Raw genomic sequence first — 18,107 nt, 5'->3', positions numbered from 1 at the left:
AAAAAAAAAAGAAAGAAAATACATACATATGTATACATCCACAAACAAGCAAAGGCACAGCAAGTAAACTGTCAACTGCAAAACAGCTTAGAGACAATGTAATTCTCTCGTGCACTACCATACTGTGCATTAATTTCTGTCCCCACATAGAATATATTAGGGTAACCAAATAGAGAAATGGAGTAAAAGCAAAAAATAAAAGACAGGACTAAAGAGATCTTTAACCATGTCTAAGTAATGTGACAACACTCCCACCCCAATCAGTACAGTTATCCTACAGACCTGGTCCTCACATGATGCAAGAATCATACAGCAAAATGGACTCTGCTTATCATTAAAAGTTATCAGAGTTAGACCACTATCTCATTGTTCTAGTGTCAAAAAAGTTCCAAAGCTCAAAGTAAGACACTGCACCAATTTGCATGTTTCCCTGCCTTGCACAATATTATTGAGTTTCGTATTTGCTTGTCTTGGTTAATACAAAAATGGCAACAGAGGGTTAAATATCCTCTGTGTTTGGGATGGTGGGATAGAGGAATAAATAAAATCAGTAGGAAGGATTAAAAATGAAAAGGAAAAGACGACATAGATAGGAAACACCCTCCAAGAATTTTAAAAAAGACTGGAAAGCAAGCAGGAATTAAAAAGGGTGAAAAAAAAGGAGAATCAAATATCAGGAAAAGTTGAAGAGTGTCTGGAAATAAGAGGTAACAGAGAAGGAAATACCCTACTAATCACTGCTAACTCACTAATAAAGAGACAAAACCTTATGACTCTAAAATGAACAAACCAGATTATTCCTTACCTTTATAGATACGGCCAAGTCCTCTGTAGTCCATTTGGTCTGAACAATTGAAAACAACAACATACTTTCCCAGGCATTTGCCCATGTCTTTAGTTGTTTCTGTTTTCCCTGTCCCTGCAGGTCCTGCTGGTGCACCACCCATACTCATGCCCAGGGCCTGTGCCAGAGTGATGTAACACCTACAAACAGAACAAACGGTTCTATCAACCTTTTCTTACTATTAACTACTTGAAGTCCATTAATGTAACCACAGCAGCGGTATTATACAGAGCTGAGGAAGGGGGCAGAAATGGCTATAATTCCATGTGGAAAGTCCTTAGTCACTCCGTTTGCATAATGAAGCTGAGTTACCAGGTACCATGTTTGCTCCACCTGCAGAAAAGCAGGCATTCAGCACAGCAATGACTGCAACAGCCCGGGAAATGCATAGGCCAATTATAAATGCCGAGTACCAAACTACTTCAGTATTGTAATTTTCTCACGCTAATCACATGCCACCCCTCCACGACTCAGCCTTACTCTGCAGCACCCAGACCCATTGGGTTTCTGCTTTTTTTTCCCATCCTCCTACTCTCTCCCCAGAGCACACAAGACAGGCTCTCTGATCTGGCAATGGGAAGGCACAGGGACTAGAAGTAGCTGCTATTCTTGTCATTTCCCTACCAGCATGCCAAACCAAAGCAGTGCTGTCAGTCACATGAAGTTTTTGACATCCAGGAGAATGGCCAAGCGGAAAGATTGTAATGAGCAGTGGAGGAAGAAGTGAAGGGATCATGAACCCTAGAATCATCTGCTTCAGCCTCGATCCTGGGTTTACAACCTCAGGTTTAAGTCTCTGCATTGTCAGATGGTGTGGAGACTACTGAAGCGTGTACAAAGACTGTTGGGTCTAACCTACATGCTCAGTAAGCCCATTTTGACGCTAAAAAAATCCAATCTATAAAGTCAATAGCTTTATTATATATCTGAGGAGAGAAAATGGGCACTGAAGAAACACAACTGATACCAGCTAGTAGCACTTCCTATAAAATAACATAATACTCATTCTAATCTAATAGTAGTAATAATGCTTTATCACCTATTACTCAGTAATCAGCTAACAGTCAGTCAGTTAATACAGAAAAAATACTACTCCTAACAATTCTGCTACTGAAAATGAAGCAAGGACAAAATGCATACATAGCACAAGTCCTAAACAGAGCTTCACTTCCATTTCATTTTTTGTATCTGTCATGACATGGTCTGTGTCTGACATGATTTCAAACACACTATCTTAATATAATGTACTATCACCAATGTATATTTATCATGTGCTTCAGGAATCTTTCTGAACACAAAATCATTAGCCAAACAGCACTTGACTCCAAGCTGATTAATGGAAAACAGAGATATCATTACGTGAAATTTATCAGAAGGTCACACAAGTCCATATAGTAGTTATAAAAATACTGAAATAGAAAAAGCCTATAAGGGGAATGAAATCTGTTCTTATGTAACATGACTTAGGTACTTAAATTTCCCATGTCGACACTAAAAACATCTCTATTTCAAATACTCTTTCAATATATGACAGTGGATAGCCATCAGTCCCTGCAGCTTTGTTTAGCTTTTCTAGGTTTGCTCAAAGACAGATACCTCTGTTATTTTTTGTTAATATTATTATAGCTTAAATTCATTCAAAAGGCTCATTTTCTTCAATCATGTCACCCTGAGCTAGTTTTCAATCTCATGTGACACAGCACCTTGAATCAATCCCAAATCAGCTGTGTTGCATTTTAATTCTGTTGACAAATTTTGGATTACAACAATTTTGTACTGTCTCTCACAGCGGGCAAAAATATTGTCTGTGTGGTGGTGCTGCCCTACCTACTAATCAATTGCATGCTTACTGCTGCAAACAGATATCTACCTAGCATAGGAACAGTAGGGTACATAACATAGAATTTGACAGCTGTTAAAAGCTAGGTATTCAAGTATAGAGGTTTGGCTCTCTTAAATAGCTCAGTGGGCATAATTTTGGTTCAGAAATTGGCAAAAATCTGAAATTTCATTAGCAAATAAAATCTAGTGCACAGAGAGTGCAAAGACACAACAGTAATTCAATAGCCTGCAGTCATCCTTCACACAACAAACAACTGAAGATTTGACATTCCTATTCACACTTAAAAGAACAAGCTCTGACATACCAAATACATCTCCCTCTTGCCTAGCTGAAGTGCTACTGATTACTTTAGGAAACTATGCATCTAATAGAGATCATACTGTGCAGTATAAATAATACTCCAGTAATTAAAAGTTCTTGTATTTTGCTCTCAGAGCTTTTTCTGTGTTTGTAGTCATGTAATTCTCCATCCACTTTACTTTAAATGGCATTGGCACTAGTTATTCAATGCTGTGTCCTGAGTTACTGCTTTTTCCCTTATGGTAAATCACTTCCTGTAATCCCAAACTCTCATGAAACTAATAGCTTACTGAAAGCAGCAGTGTATTGTTTTTCAGATCCACTCTGTTGAGGCTGGTGAAGGCTGTATGGCGTTCAGGTATATCTATCTTGAGCACAAGTAAATTTTTCAATGCCTACCACAGCACATACAGCTAAAGCGAAAGCTCAGAGAATTCAAGACCCCTCCCAGGGATGTCTGCTTTCACAAGCTGAATATATAAGCACTGGCCTCTGCTGTTCATTAGCGATATTGCAGCATTATAGTGCAAGAAAGGAATTCTGACCCGTGGAAGTTAGAGGAATTAAATGAAAGGAATTAAGTTTTAGCTCCAGAACTATGCCCTGTATTCTTTTTGTAACTACCTGTCAGTTAAGGGAGTTATGACAAGCCTGTCTGTACATCCCAAGTATTCATTGCAGTAGGTGAATTCTACATCAGTGATTTGGATAATGCATTTATCCAAGTCTTCAAGGAAATAAAATCGAGCCTGCTTTTGCCATTCAAAATCAGATGGAGACTTAATATTCATACGGACCTATAATAGAAAAGAAAAATCATTAAAAAAGAAAAGAAACAGTCCATTCAGAAGAAAAAAAAAATAATCTACTATGCATAAATTCAAGAGTTGGAAGAATGAGCACAGAATCTGTCAGGATTTAAGGTATCTCAAATGATCTTTTAAAACCACTTGCCCTGGGTGCAGCAGTAGCAGTCATTTTTCTCCTTCTTAGTAGCTGGTGCAGTGCTGTGGTTTTGACTTTCAGCCTGGGAGCAGCGCTGATAACACCGATGTTTTTAGTTGTTGCTGAAGTAATGTTTACTCTGACCAAGGACTTTCTGAGTCTCATGCTCTGCCAGGGAGGAGGGGAAGCCGGGAGGAAGCAGAGACAGGACACCTGACCCAAACTAGCCAAAGAGGCATTCCATACCACAGCATGTCATGCCCAGGATGTAAACTGGGAGTTACCCAGAAGGGCTAGTTCACTGCACGGTCGGGCTGGGTATCAGCTGGTGCTGAGGTGGTGTATTCTCTTCCCTTGTTGTTTCCCTTATCATTATTATTGGTGGTAGCAGCAGTGGTTTGTGTTATACCTTAGTTACTGGACTGTTCTTATCTCAACCCGTGGGAGTTACATTCTTTCAAATCTCCTCCCTGTCCCTCAGGGAGCAGGGGAGGAGGAAGGGGGGGGTAAAAGAATGTCTCCTTCACAGGTTGACCACCTGAGAAGGAGAAAAAAGACGTGTAATTGCTAAGCACTTCTATTATATACCTCCCAAAGCATAGAGGTGGTGACCACACTGGAAGCCAGATCAGTTTCATGATCAATGATTCTATTGTACTACAAGTCATTACCATAAAGTACAATGAGAAAAGAACCTTAGCCCAAGCCCCCCATCTGATAAACACTAACACAGCAAATACCAGGTGTAAGTAAGGTAGACATGCTGAAAGTGTGAGATCAGAAACAACAACTCTGAGAGCCAATAAATCAGCATTGTGACAAGTGACTATTAATCCAAAAGAATGCTAATCACAAATATGATTAGACACACTTCGGTCAGATCTGTTGTTATCTCAACCCTTTGTGCCCCATGTTGGGTGCCAAAAAGAACTGTTGCGGTTTAAGGGCAGTCAGTAACTCAGACCCACACAGCCTGCTCACTCACTCCCCCCACCCTTCCTCCCACCTCACTCCTGGAGGGAAGGGAAGGAGAATCAAAAGAATGTAACTCCCACGGGGTGAGATAAGAACAGTCCAGTAACTAAGGTATAACACAAACCACTGCTGCTACCACCAATAATAATGATAAGGGAAACAACAAGGGAAGAGAATACACCACCTCAGCACCAGCTGATACCCAGCCCAACCGTGCAGTGAACTAGCCCTTCCGGGTAACTCCCAGTTTTTACATCCTGGGCATGACATGCTGTGGTATGGAATACCTCTTTGGCTAGTTTGGGTCAGGTGTCCTGTCTCTGCTTCCTCCCGGCTTCCCCTCCTCCCTGGCAGAGCATGAGACTCAGAAAGTCCTTGGTCAGAGTAAACATTACTGAGCAGCAACTAAAAACATCAGTGTTATCAGCACTGTTCCCAGGTCAAAAGTCAAAACCATAACACTGCACCGGCTACTAAGAAGGAGAAAAAATGACTGCTACTGCTGAACCTAGGACACCTCTCTATGACATGCTCTGAACCTTTTGATCACCTTGACTTTCCTCTGCAATATGTATAGAGATTATGAAATGTGTCTTACAGAGATACTGAAGACCATTGGTGGAAAACTTCATAAAAAACCAAGTAACAATACCAGTTACACTGCATGGTATCTGGCGCCATTACTCACTGAAATACTAAATCATGGACAACACATAGATATATTGTATACATGTCCATGTGTTTGTTTATTTAGGATGTATTTTTCAGCATGAACTTGCCACACACATATTTGAAGATCTTAGTTCATTATTTTTGACACCTGATTTCAAAACCTCTGGCCTTTTTAATATAACCATATGCAATACGTAGCCCTGGTTATCAGCTTTGCAGACATGGTATAAGGTAAAGAGAAGGTTTTTGATTCTCAGCTGCTTCCCTCTACTTTCTCTTAATCACAAAAGAATGTGTTTAGCAGGGAACAAGAACTTTGAAAAGGATAATATTACATGTACCAATTAAGAACCCTATCGACAGTTTTGAAGTTATCCCTGATTTTTTATTTCACATACAGACCTTTTAAATTTAACCAATTTTCTGTGATTTAATTTTATTATAGGACATTAAAGTAAGTGATAATGAAATTTCCAATTAAAAAATAATTAAAAAATACATTTAAAATTACAGGCAGAGGATAAAATCCCATCTTAATCTTAGAAGCTGGAAGTTTTCTTTCTAAATTTCAGTATATTTCTTCGTGATTTGCTACCTTTCTTTACACACACACACACTTAATTTTTGTCTTTCTAACATGCATAAATTAAACAATGCAGTATTGAATTACTGACCTTTGTATCATGCAAGCTTTTTGAAAGCAATTTACTTCACAGTTTCATCTTTTCAATATATTTATCTAAAGGAAGTCTGGTGCAATTCAATTATAAGAAATATTAAAATATCTGTTGTGGTTATTGTTGCTAGCCTTTTCAAATATATGGAGCCTCACTGCTTTAATCTTTGAATAACTATCACCTTAAATCAACACATAGGCTGGGCTGGAAATCACATGATTGACAGTCATAATAAAGGGACTTATTTTGCATTTACATTTCAATTACATAATGTATTAATTTTTCAATTTGAGAGAATAATTTAATTTTAAAAGTTAAGCTCTTTTACTTACAGTAAATTTGTGCATGACATATCAACAACTATTTTAAAACCTATGAATGTACATACAATTCACCCTTACCTCTGCACCACATCTATAAGAAATCAAACTAAATCTGATATGCTGTACCACAGCACTAACAGAGCTACTCAAAGAGAATAGATTGTAAGGTTTGTTTATAATTATTTTTTTATATGTGCAAAATCTTCCATACAAAAAGTTCCTTAAAGGTTTTTAAAAGCTTACCAAATCATCAAAGATATCCTTCTGGTGCACATGAATGGTGATTAAAGTTTCATATTTTGTGCGCTCCATTCCTGTCAGATCGTGTGTTGTCATGTCAATCAAATCATTTAAAAGGTCCAAAAACTTCTGATTTGTTGTGTGCATTACCTTTTCACATAGCAAGAACAACTGTATTAATAGAAACATCACTTGTTCTTCCAATTTTTACAATAAAAAATAAAAAACACCTGGAAACACATGGGCCTATGACATCTATGATCTGCTTTATATTTATTAGGCTTGGAATCCTGAATTTAGATTTGCAGGCTGCCCTCCATGAATGCATTCTTAGCCTATCAGAGTACAATAACACTATATCTAGGTGAATAGGTCACATCATAATGTTTTATTCCTTGGCTATTGCTCCTTCTACTATATATTACATCTTCAGGTTATTGCATCCATGAACATCTTCAGAACTATCAGTCTCTGGTTTTGGGTACTGCACATCAGCCCAAGCAGTATCTATTCTTTAGCAGGAACAGAAATCTGGAGATCTATCACATCTTCTAATCAGAAAAGGGGTGAAATATAGTGTAATTTTAGATGTTAATTCTAAAGTAATAATATCTTTTGTGACACTAGATTCTGCTACAAAATTCCACAAAATACAAAACTGACTGTACTATACTGACTTATATAAGCAACATCAGCCTCTGTCAGTGATGTTCCTGCTATATGCAATTTAACAAGCTCTGAGGTTTCAGAAAAAGCAGCTTATATATACTCCTGTTCAAACGTGTAAGAAAACTAGCTTTCTGCAAATATATGCAAAGCCTAAAACTCACACTGTTTGCTGAGAAAAGAGTGCTAAAAACCACTGCAAAACTAACAGAGAACTAAACAAGCTCCATGCCCCCCAAACACACACACACACACACAGAGTTGTTTTCTAGTTAATGCAAAAGAATCTTTGTGTTTAGCTAACATATGAACTGGCAAGGACCAAAAGCAGGTTTGTGCCCTTTTAAACTTTGTACAGTGCAGAAAATGTAAAAAAAAATATTTGGTCTTCCCCATAGTCTAGAGTCTCTGTTTTCATTCAGTATCAAAGCACAGCATGGCATTTTTTCCCTACATTAATTTTTATGGTAGAATAGTGTGACTAGTTCTTAGACCAATCTCATTGCATATTCTTGATTGATTTGTAACTCTTTAGTTCACATCCTCTCCTGCCACCTTCATAGATTCAGTGTGAGTAATAACACCTTGGTGTTAACAGCATCTTCTCTCTACATGTTTGAGATTAAACCAGCACCTCCCCAAATGGCTTCTATTCTTTCCCTAAACAAAAAAAAAAGTTCAACACCTGAAGAATCTAATACATTCTGTTAGAGCAGACCAATGCTCATGAAGCACAGCTATTTCCCCAAATTTTGGGAGCTCTTCTTTCTTTCCCAATTAAGTTTTGGGAAAGTAATAGGATAAAATTCCCTATATTCTCTGACTGAGAAACTGTCCCTTCCCAAGACGACCCTGCTGACAGAACAATACAGAAAATCACAGGATTAGGAACAATTCTAAATCACATGTTGGGATGAGGAGGTGTGATCTCAACACATTTTTTATCATTCTGTTTTCCTGCTGGTTTGTTTGTTATTCTGATTACTTAACTAGTATTCTGCGCTTTTTTTTCCTGCACGTTACTTTTAACTTTTCACAATATGCACTGTTCCAAACAATAGTTTTAATTAATCCCCAAAGATTCATTAACGTACTACCTTTTTGTCTGTTTTGGTACTGTTCAGTGCCTTCTCTGCATCTCTGGTCCAGATCATTTGAATTCCCAGAAGTCCTATTTGTGCAGGAAACATTGCCTGAAAGTCATACAGCTTAAATCCTGAATCACTAATAGCCGCTGATGCCTGTCTAATGATGGTGTGGATTGTTTTCCTAATCCCATCCAGCAGCTGACCTAACCAGAATTCCACATTGCCCTGAAATAATAAGAAAGTACCTTTAAAGAATCAGTCCATGAATAATTCACAAGGAGAAAAAAACACCATGTGACTTTTTTCCCAGACCTTCGTACTCCCATTTCCCTCTTTGTTATTCTTTCATCTCTAAAAGGCTCCTCTCTCCTTCTGCTCCATTGTCCTTCTAGAGATATGTGATGGATTTGGCAGTTCACATTACTATTGCTGAAAAAACAGCAATCATTACAAAATGACACAAATGTAGTGTCCTTTCTGGCCCTTGCTCTTCTGTTCACATTGAAAAGTTTTCTTTCAGCTTGTCAAGTAACAGCATGATGCCACACTTTTGGTCTCTAAAACATAAATCTACTTCAAATTAAGTCATGAAAAACTGCAATATATTCCATTACCTGAGCTAAAACTGGTTCAATAATATTGACCTCTTCTCCTTCCTGTGATTCAAACAATAAAATCTGGTCGTAGTTTTTTTCATTAAATCCAACTCGGTTAACATTGTCAAACAAACTTAACAAATGTGCCTACAATAGAATCAGAGAAGAAAAAAAAAGCTCCATAAACTGATCTGATATGGCATTCTTACTTTGTCTTTAAATCCTGTATTAGAAGATTCTCTAGATCTTTTCCTAAGTGAATTCCCTCAACTAAATAACAGAACCCTCCACAGGCCTCACTTCCTAATATCGACTGTAAGAACATTATTGTTTTATTATTTGTACCTGGATAGTGTGGGAATCGGATGCTTGACCAAGGATTTCCAGAAGTACAGGGTCAGATACAAAAAAAAATCTTGGAAATATTAACCGTTTCTTTTCCAAATACCCAGTCAGTGATTTCTGACAGATTTCCAATTGTTCCAGCAAATGTGGTAATAGCTGTGCCAAAGTCTCATCTCCAACACAGCACTGCACGATGTTTGATGTTTCATGGGCTCTCTGCATAATTCTCTGCCATGATTTATCAATGTTCTGAAATCTTCTGGCTTCCTGGAGTACATGAAAAATGCATTAACTCTTTCTCATGTTTGTTAAATTCCAAAAATTAAAGAATTCCATGAGACAAAGTAACAGTTTAATACTTCCTTTGCTGATCAAGCCTTCTTTGCAGGACTAATGTATGAATATTTATAGGCATGCTTATAATGATCAGTGTTTATAATGACCAGAGTTCAAATTGCAAGACAAAGAGTCCAATGGGACAGCTCTGGAAATGTCTTTTACTTTATGTTGGGCACCAAAATTATCCATATAAAAGGATTCCAACACACACCAGGAAACTCAGCATCCTTCTCAGAAATGACTGTTCCTAATAGTAACACACAATGTCATAATGGCTGTTCCACACAGGTTATGAGTAATAAGTTGTTAATGGTAATACCTGACTAACAAACCCACTATAAATAGTCTGAAGCTGCTCCATTTGTAAGGTATGGTAGGTGAAGGGATTCAAATTCTCAGATACTGATAGCTGGGGAATAAATATTTTCATATGATGGGTATACTAACTTTAAACACATTTTCTTCACCTAAAACAATTTTAATGGTAATAGGGTCACAAATTATCTGAGAGCTAGAACTGATATCAAGAGAACACCCAAAGCCATTTACCTGTCACAAGGCAGGGTCATACCCATGCCACTCCTGAAAACCATTATTTAAAGATGCTCAGGACTGGAGATTTAGAAGCCCCTCCAGGCAATCTTTGCTACTGGTGACTCTCTTTTGATATCCAAGCTTTATCCTTCTTGTGTGTACACCCATCACTTCCCATCACATTCATAGATACAGAGAACACATTGTTTTCTTTCTGCTGAGAGTAGCCCTTATTTTTGAAAAAACATGTCACATCTTCTCTTCAGTTTTTCTTCTCCTTCAAGCCAAACAAGCCTAGTTTGCTGAGTCTTTTCTTGCACATCATCCTTCCTGGATAGTCCCTCATTCTTATCACCCTCCTCTATGTTCTTCCAAATTTGTCTACGTGTTTCTTTAGACTTACTGCTGTTTACACATTCCACTCTTCTGCCTGCATTTTATAAACCAGTAATCTAAAACTCATTTTCTGATACTAAGATGAGAGAAAACATCAAAAGCCTATCAAGATTTATAGCAACTACTGGTTTTCTTCTATCCACAAAGCTTGTTGCACACCCTACAAATAAATTAGATTTGTTTGACAGGTTTTTGCTCCTAACAAATCCACACTGACTGTTACTCATCTCCTTGTTAACTTCCAGATGCTTACAGACAGTTATTTGTTGCAGTATTCATCCAGGAATTGCAATTAAGCCCACTCATCTATCATTACTCCTCCACCAAGCTGTTCCTTCTCCTCCCCCTTTAAAGACAGTCACCACATTTGCTTTTTTTCAGAATACTGGTTCATGTACCATCCTTGCAACAAGTAGCTTTAGGAGTTATCAACTGTGTCGCAGCATTTGTTTATCTGCAAAAACTGCTTATTGATTTTCTGATAAGCACAGATCTCATTAAGTAAAAAAAGTACCATTATCTTAAATTGCATTTAATAAAGCTTTACTTTACTTACAAAAATTAATGTTAGTTTTGGAAATTATAAGGCTTTAATTACAAAAGATGTGGTCAGAAATTCATATTTAAAAAATTCCCAATAATCACATTTTCTTAAGTTACAGCACTGTTTGATCCAGTGCTACTGAGCTGTGGTGTGTTAGAACTGTATGAAAGACTATCAGCAGACACAACAGAGGATGACTTACTCTGGTATTGCTTTCCTGCAGGAAGTCAGATTGTCCCTTAACTGTTTTGCAGCTGCTATCATGGAAGGTCATAACTGCCTTTTGAAGAGTTTGCAATAGCCCACACAGACTAGTACACATGCAGCTGCCCAAGTCTTGCATCATACCTCTGTGGGACTTCATCATATTTGAGTCCTAGCAAGTACAGCTTTCATAGGGAAAATCTGTCATTCTATTACATAATGTAGAGCCTATAAACGTGTGCATCAGGACAAAGGGAATTTGTATATATGGTAAAAGCAGTGAAGCAGTTTTGTACCACCAAGTAGTCCTGAGCCCTGTACTATAATATGATTCACTAACATTGCAAGCTGAGAGGAACATTAGAGCCTGAATTGCAGGCAATCCTGCTCCTGTTCTAAGCAATTCAAACAGACAGACCTCACTCTGGCAAAGCTTCTTCTGAAGTGCCTATGCATTGCCCACAAAACTTAAGCGCATTGGCAAGTAAACTCTGTGATGTGGCTAATCTCTTGGTACAACACATTGCCATTAACATATTGTTATCATAAATCAACATACCTGAGGTAGTTGTTTTGCAATGTCTCCACCAACAAACACAGCTTCAAGGTAAATCCAGAGATTTTGTACAGTAATCCAGTTTTCAATTATCTCTGCAGTATTGGTCAACTTCTGAACCCACTGTTGTATGGTGGACTTATAGGGTGCATTATACCTGTGAATGAATGTGAGTTAAAGGGAAAAAGATGTTAATGTGATCATTCTTTACTTTTGCATTTGATTACATTCACACAATATATGCATTTATTAAGTTTTGTACCTATTGCTCATAAGTGACCCCAATACCATGATGCTGTCTTCCACCAAAGCTATTTTCTCCAATGTATCTGATCCTTTCAAAAGGAGTTCTCCTCGAGTTTTGAACTGGACAAAACTGAAAGCATGAGTATTCCATTCACTGATGACATGCTTCAATTTTGCTTCAATATCCTTTTCTTTAACAGAACTGATGCAGATGTCCTGTGTAAAAATTAAACAAGTAAATGACATTTCTCTAAGGCTAATAAAATGCACACTTATAAAGACAACTAAAATTCATTAGCTAGATCCAATCTTCAGTGTAAGTTCTAGCTAATGAAAATATATATGGAAACACATCAAAATTATTATATTACAAACTAGCTTATATTATAGTACTGCTTGTAGCAAACATTTCATCTTCACTAGTACTAGCACCTTATGCATTTGAAAGTTCATTGACTCAGTGAATCTGCAGGCAGAATTTACCTCTCTGTTTGTATTAAAATTTGAAGTCAAATACACCTACTGAGGGGTTTAAGGAAAATATGCATTCCCAGTTAAAACCAATACAGTTCAAGAATAGAGTGTACATGGACAACATGACTGCCTGCTTCTCATTAAATACAGTGAGGACTGTCATAAAATTGGTTATTTCATCAGAGACAAAAGGAGCACCTACACAGATTGGACCTCAAATTCACGTTCAGTAGTATATTGGATTCCATCACAGGTTTAGTCTTTGAGTGTAAGACTGTAACTCTGAACCTTTCACATGACTTAAATTCTTTTCTGGAAATCTGGACAGCAGAGGTTTGATTTTATGTTTTTGTCTCAACATTGCTCTTCTGTGGAACAAAACAGATCAGGTCGCTAATCTGGAGGGACCACAGATCAAGCTAAGTGACAACAGAACTGAAGTTAGAAACTGTTGGGCTTTTCCATATTTATTTTTAACTATACTTTGTTCTTGCAGAAGATGAGCATAAAGCTAATACACTTGATAGATAATTACTTCCCCAAAACAGAGGGGGCAATAGCTTCATAGTTAGTGTACATTACAGAAGCATTCTCATTGCTCTGTGCTCCTGCAAAGAGATACTTCTGAAATACTAAAGAACCTTGTTCTCCTTCAATCCTATATCCCCGAATTCTACTGTACATGTTCCAAGGATTTTGAGCCCTTAACAGGATCAGACTTATATCAACTATTTTTTCTAAGAAGATACATAAAAGGAAGAAAAAGATTATAATAAGCAGACCCTAAAACAGAAGCATAACAAAACCACATTACTCTTAAAACAATATAATTCCTTCTATGGAAGGATTACTGTAATACCATCTATCTATTTAACCCTTCTTCAGAATGAAAAGGAAATAAACTAACCATCGCTGGTAATACCAGCTACCAAACTCCATTTTTAAACTAGAAACAGTATTTCAAAAGCACAGAGCCCCAGATCACAAGTTCTTCATTAAGAGCAAACAGAAAAGTACGTGTACCTCAATATCTTCTTTATATTTTAATAAAGGGGCATCCATTATGTTTTTCAAAGAGAAATTTTCAGAGTCAACATTAAAGGGATGACCAGTTACTTGTGCAATTCTTTCCCAGTGTCGTGACTTCATTGCCTAGAAAAGTCCATAGGAATTAAGGAAGATTTTTGCAAATTCTGTTATCTTTAGGAGTAGAATGATCACATACTTTTGCACTGCATGTGTTAAGTAAATTGAAGAGACTTGATTTCCATTCCACTGAAAGTATTAATAGTTCTAATCACATTATGAAGTCTTTTGTTTTACTTTTCTGTAACTAAGCCTAGCTAGATTTTTGCCATAAACATAGCTGCTTTTATCTATAAAAATAGAATTATGGAAAGCATCTTATAGTCATACAATCTAGTCCTCAAAAGAAGTTTTGAACTGAATCTTATCTCCAAATTATTATGCCGAACATACTTTGTTTGCCATCATTTCAAGCAAAGAACAGCTCTCTGTGAAGTCATCGATTTTCTTTTTTAGGTCTTGAAAAGCTTGCCAGTCCTTCAATGCCTTCGGTAACTTGCGGATTCTTTAAAAAGGACACAAAAAAGGAGGAAATATTTTATTCTGTAAAATCACAATCCACCATTTAATAGTAAAATATCTTCTCATTTTTCAACTAGTGAACCAGTGGACTATAAATAAAAATTCAATTGCAGGTTGGCAACATAATATATAGCTGATTGTTTTTGATCACAGGCATGAAACACTGCTTAAGACAGTAAAAAAAAAAATCACACTAGAAGGTTTTGGTTTCTATTTCATTTAGAATTAAAGGAGGTTAATTTCAAGTGCAAAACTGTGTCTGAACTTCAGGTTTTGGAGTGTCTTTGTTTTACTAAAAATTTGAAAATACATCTGATTTTGTAAAGGGGACTAAGGATCAAACAACATGTATTATTCAAGCAAAATAAAGTACATGCTAAATTAAAACTGACCTGCTTGCAAACAGAAAATTACTTCTGTTTCAATTAAACAAGTCCTATTTTATACCTACTTTGTATGAAAGATATTTAAAGCAATATCTTCCTTTATGCACAATTTCAAGATGAAAAAAAGAAAAAGAAAATGAAGAACTTCTTGTACTGAGAACTGTCACAGCCCCACTTGCTTCTAACAAATCATGCCAGTCTTCATCTGTCAAAGCTCTGGACCAAAGACTGACAGCAGTTCTCTTACTGCTCAATGGCACAAATTAAAAGCTGCATAAAATGAAAAACTCCTTCAAAGAAATTCTCCATTTTTCACAGCTCAAAATCAGACAGATCTGTCACTCACACAATGCTGGAGCATGTGTGAATTCTTCATGGCTTGCTGGTAAGAGGTAGATATGAACATATGCATCTTGTCATGGCACTAAAATCACTATAGTCTTTCACCTTGAATCCAACAATAGTATTAAGTATATAGAGCAAAACATTGTAGAATGGAAAATGATAGTATGCCAAGTATTCATAAGACTTTAAGAAACAGCTCCTGGCTACCTCTGTGGTGTGCACAACAACATTCTTACAAACTCTGTATTAGGCTGGCAATTAGAAATGGGATCTCTTATCTTGGTAATGAAAACTGCTTTATTATTATTTTTTTACAGCTTTTCTTCTTTACTTTGATCTCAGTAGTATCTTCTAACAGCAAGTTCTGTGAGTTACACACTAAGTTAAAAACCTACTTTATTGATCAGGTTTAAACTTCCTTCTTAAATTTATTGGACATTCTCTTTACACTATATTACAGTACAACATAATGGGAAACTTCTCTCTAGCTGTTATATAAGCTTCTATAATACTCTCTACCACATGCATTTTCTCTTATCCTTTTTATCTCCTTTTAAATTGATTTATTTTCACCTACAGCTATATTTGTGATTCTTCTTTTCATGATTCTAGGTTTTCTATTATATTACTATTTTCAAAAGGGGTAGGAAAAAAGAACATTACAGTAAAGAACTATGCATATCTTTACAATTATGCTATAACACTAACTGCATTTCCAGTATTCCTTCACCTTTCATACCATCATATAATATCATCTTAGTTATTTCTGTGGGTACCCCATGTATACATTAAGTTTTTTCAGCTTTAAAGAAAATAAATTGATGCAATAATGCTACCAAGCCTGCCAAAGGAAAGATAGTACCTGGTTAGACTTCTATTACAAAAAATATTTACTACCTATTGGTGGTCACCTTGTTCCAAATGTAGTTTGACACATGAGAGGGAAAAAAAAGTCACACATGAAGTAAAAATTGAAGCAAATAACATTCAAAACTGTTGTCACACAATGGCTGCATTCAGAGTTCCATAAGAAGGAAGCATAAAGATAGTCCTACCAACCTGTGAAATATAATTAACTATAGAGACAATGAGGATTATTATTTGAAAAAAAAAAAGGCAAGAGGTTTTTTTTCAAACTAATGACTAGAAGACAGTTCATTCAGTTTCCCCAGAAAAAAAGTACACTCCACACACTCCTGTGTACATTTCACACTCCTTCAGTGTGTATAGAAACGGATCCTGCTGAAATGATAACACACACAAATTAATATTTGACTAAAAAAATTGAGCACAAGTAAGTTGTCTTATGATTTTCAAAGATTTGGGATGAAATGAAAAACACAGATGTGGTCTCAGTCTTTTGAATTTTCACTTCCAAAATGGAAGTGAAATCTCTCTCAAGTCACACTGGAGAATTCAAAATCAAAAGCTGATCTGGTGAAGCAGTGACACAGTGGCTGTTCCAGAAGAGAGGCTCTGCAGAAAAGAGCTCTTGAGTATGAAAGTGATCAGAGCCACTGCATAAAGAGGTGAAAAAAAAATGCTATGCAAAAATAATAAAAGAAGAAAGAAAACAGAGACAGTTCACTTTTTTATTCCAACAGATATGCACCAGATAAAAATCTTTCATTTATTTTCAAACTTTTGCATGTAATTTGAGTCTCATGTATATTCAAGAATTCCTGTTAAGAGTAAAAGATAGACTGGTACACGTAACTACTCAAAAGAAATGGATGCACAGAATACTTAAGACCTGCATATAGACTCTCCACTTTTGCCTGCAACAAAATTCCCTTTTTCTAGCAATTCCACCATACACCAGTGCCAGAAATTAGAAAGCTGCCAAAGATGAAACAACTCAAATCCTGTTGGTTCATAAGCCCCTCCGTCTGGGAAAAGTAACAAGCTGGCCAAGGAAGTATTGCAGACCCAGCTGCGCTGTTGAAAAACCAAAGGTGCATCTTTACCAACAGCGGAGAAAAACTCCTCTAACTTCAGCAAAGCATGATTTCACATAATAGTCATTTTGCCTGCAATGTGGAAAACATTATTCCTCTCAAACCTCATAAATAACCCCTCAGAATTTAGTTCGGCTATCTAGCCGTCTTGAAATAACAATTTCAATCCATATAAACATGCAGAAGTAGATAGTAACTTCAAAATTCTAACATCACAGACTGACAATTAACTGTAAACTAAATAACTAAGTAGGTGGATTTAGGTGGTTTCAGGAAATCACCATGCCACAGATTTATGTACCTTCTTATATAAGCTAAAACCTACTATGCTGGTATATCCCAACATGCCTAAAGCGACTCACAGACAGAGCAAAGTTCATGCACCAGTCTAAAACTAATGGAGCTGTGCTGAATGCTTGCGCAAGCCTGAGCTTGAAATAAACCAACAGATTTTTGCCCCTCAGAGCAATTTTCACAAGCTAATTAACAGAGAGCTGAGAAATAAAAATTGTCTGAACTTTAGCATATAAAAACTTACTTGTTTTGAAAATCCAGGAGTTCGCTGTTAATTTTTTCAATATTTAAATCATTCCAAAGCATTTCATTGTATCCATCAATACTAACAATAACTGAATTATAAAGACTGTAAAGTTTCTGAAGCATTGAAAGCTCACGTTTAATTTTGTGCAGTTCACGATATTCTGTTTCAAATTTTAAAATAGAAATTTGTGAGTGTTAATTAAGTACAACAATATTCATGAACATAAAAATCCATGTATTTCTAAACTTGGTATGTAATAAATATATGAAATCAGACTTGCAGTCTTTTACATAGTATCTAGTAAAAGAAATTCTTCCAGTTACTTTATGTAAGAAGATCAGTAATTGTTTAGATTGATGATTTTTTATAAATATTCTTCCATAACAGTAGATGTAATTTTTTTACTTGGGAGAAGATACCAGCCACATCCTTACTCTGTCTTCCTCCCGGTAGTTGTAGAGA

The 18,107-nt window shown here is 36.4% G+C and overlaps 1 protein-coding gene across 2 annotated transcripts in view; it reads right to left on the bottom strand.

The window, feature by feature from the left end:
- Positions 1–18,107, bottom strand: part of LOC130606589 (dynein axonemal heavy chain 5-like) — a 459,050-nt gene that overhangs the window by 409,369 nt on the left and 31,574 nt on the right. For both annotated transcript variants that reach the window (XR_008974019.1, XM_057423090.1), the window contains 11 exons: positions 17,643–17,805; positions 14,287–14,398; positions 13,831–13,959; positions 12,350–12,549; positions 12,091–12,244; positions 9,515–9,781; positions 9,188–9,316; positions 8,583–8,798; positions 6,823–6,969; positions 3,612–3,784; positions 806–984 (listed from right to left, as the gene is read on the bottom strand). Coding sequence is in view for 1 of the 2 variants with exons in the window: in XM_057423090.1 (XP_057279073.1) it covers positions 806–984; positions 3,612–3,784; positions 6,823–6,969; positions 8,583–8,798; positions 9,188–9,316; positions 9,515–9,781; positions 12,091–12,244; positions 12,350–12,549; positions 13,831–13,959; positions 14,287–14,398; positions 17,643–17,805 (1,869 nt within the window). In the remaining variant the exon portion in view is untranslated. The remainder of the gene's footprint in view (positions 1–805; positions 985–3,611; positions 3,785–6,822; positions 6,970–8,582; positions 8,799–9,187; positions 9,317–9,514; positions 9,782–12,090; positions 12,245–12,349; positions 12,550–13,830; positions 13,960–14,286; positions 14,399–17,642; positions 17,806–18,107) is intronic.

Source organism: Pezoporus wallicus, unplaced genomic scaffold (genome assembly GCF_028554395.1).
Source record: "Pezoporus wallicus isolate ANWC-B61680 ecotype Strahan unplaced genomic scaffold, APGP_CSIRO_Pwel_v1 contig_749, whole genome shotgun sequence".
Taxonomy (NCBI): domain Eukaryota; kingdom Metazoa; phylum Chordata; class Aves; order Psittaciformes; family Psittacidae; genus Pezoporus; species Pezoporus wallicus.
This window is presented reverse-complemented; position numbering and strand designations above follow the sequence as displayed.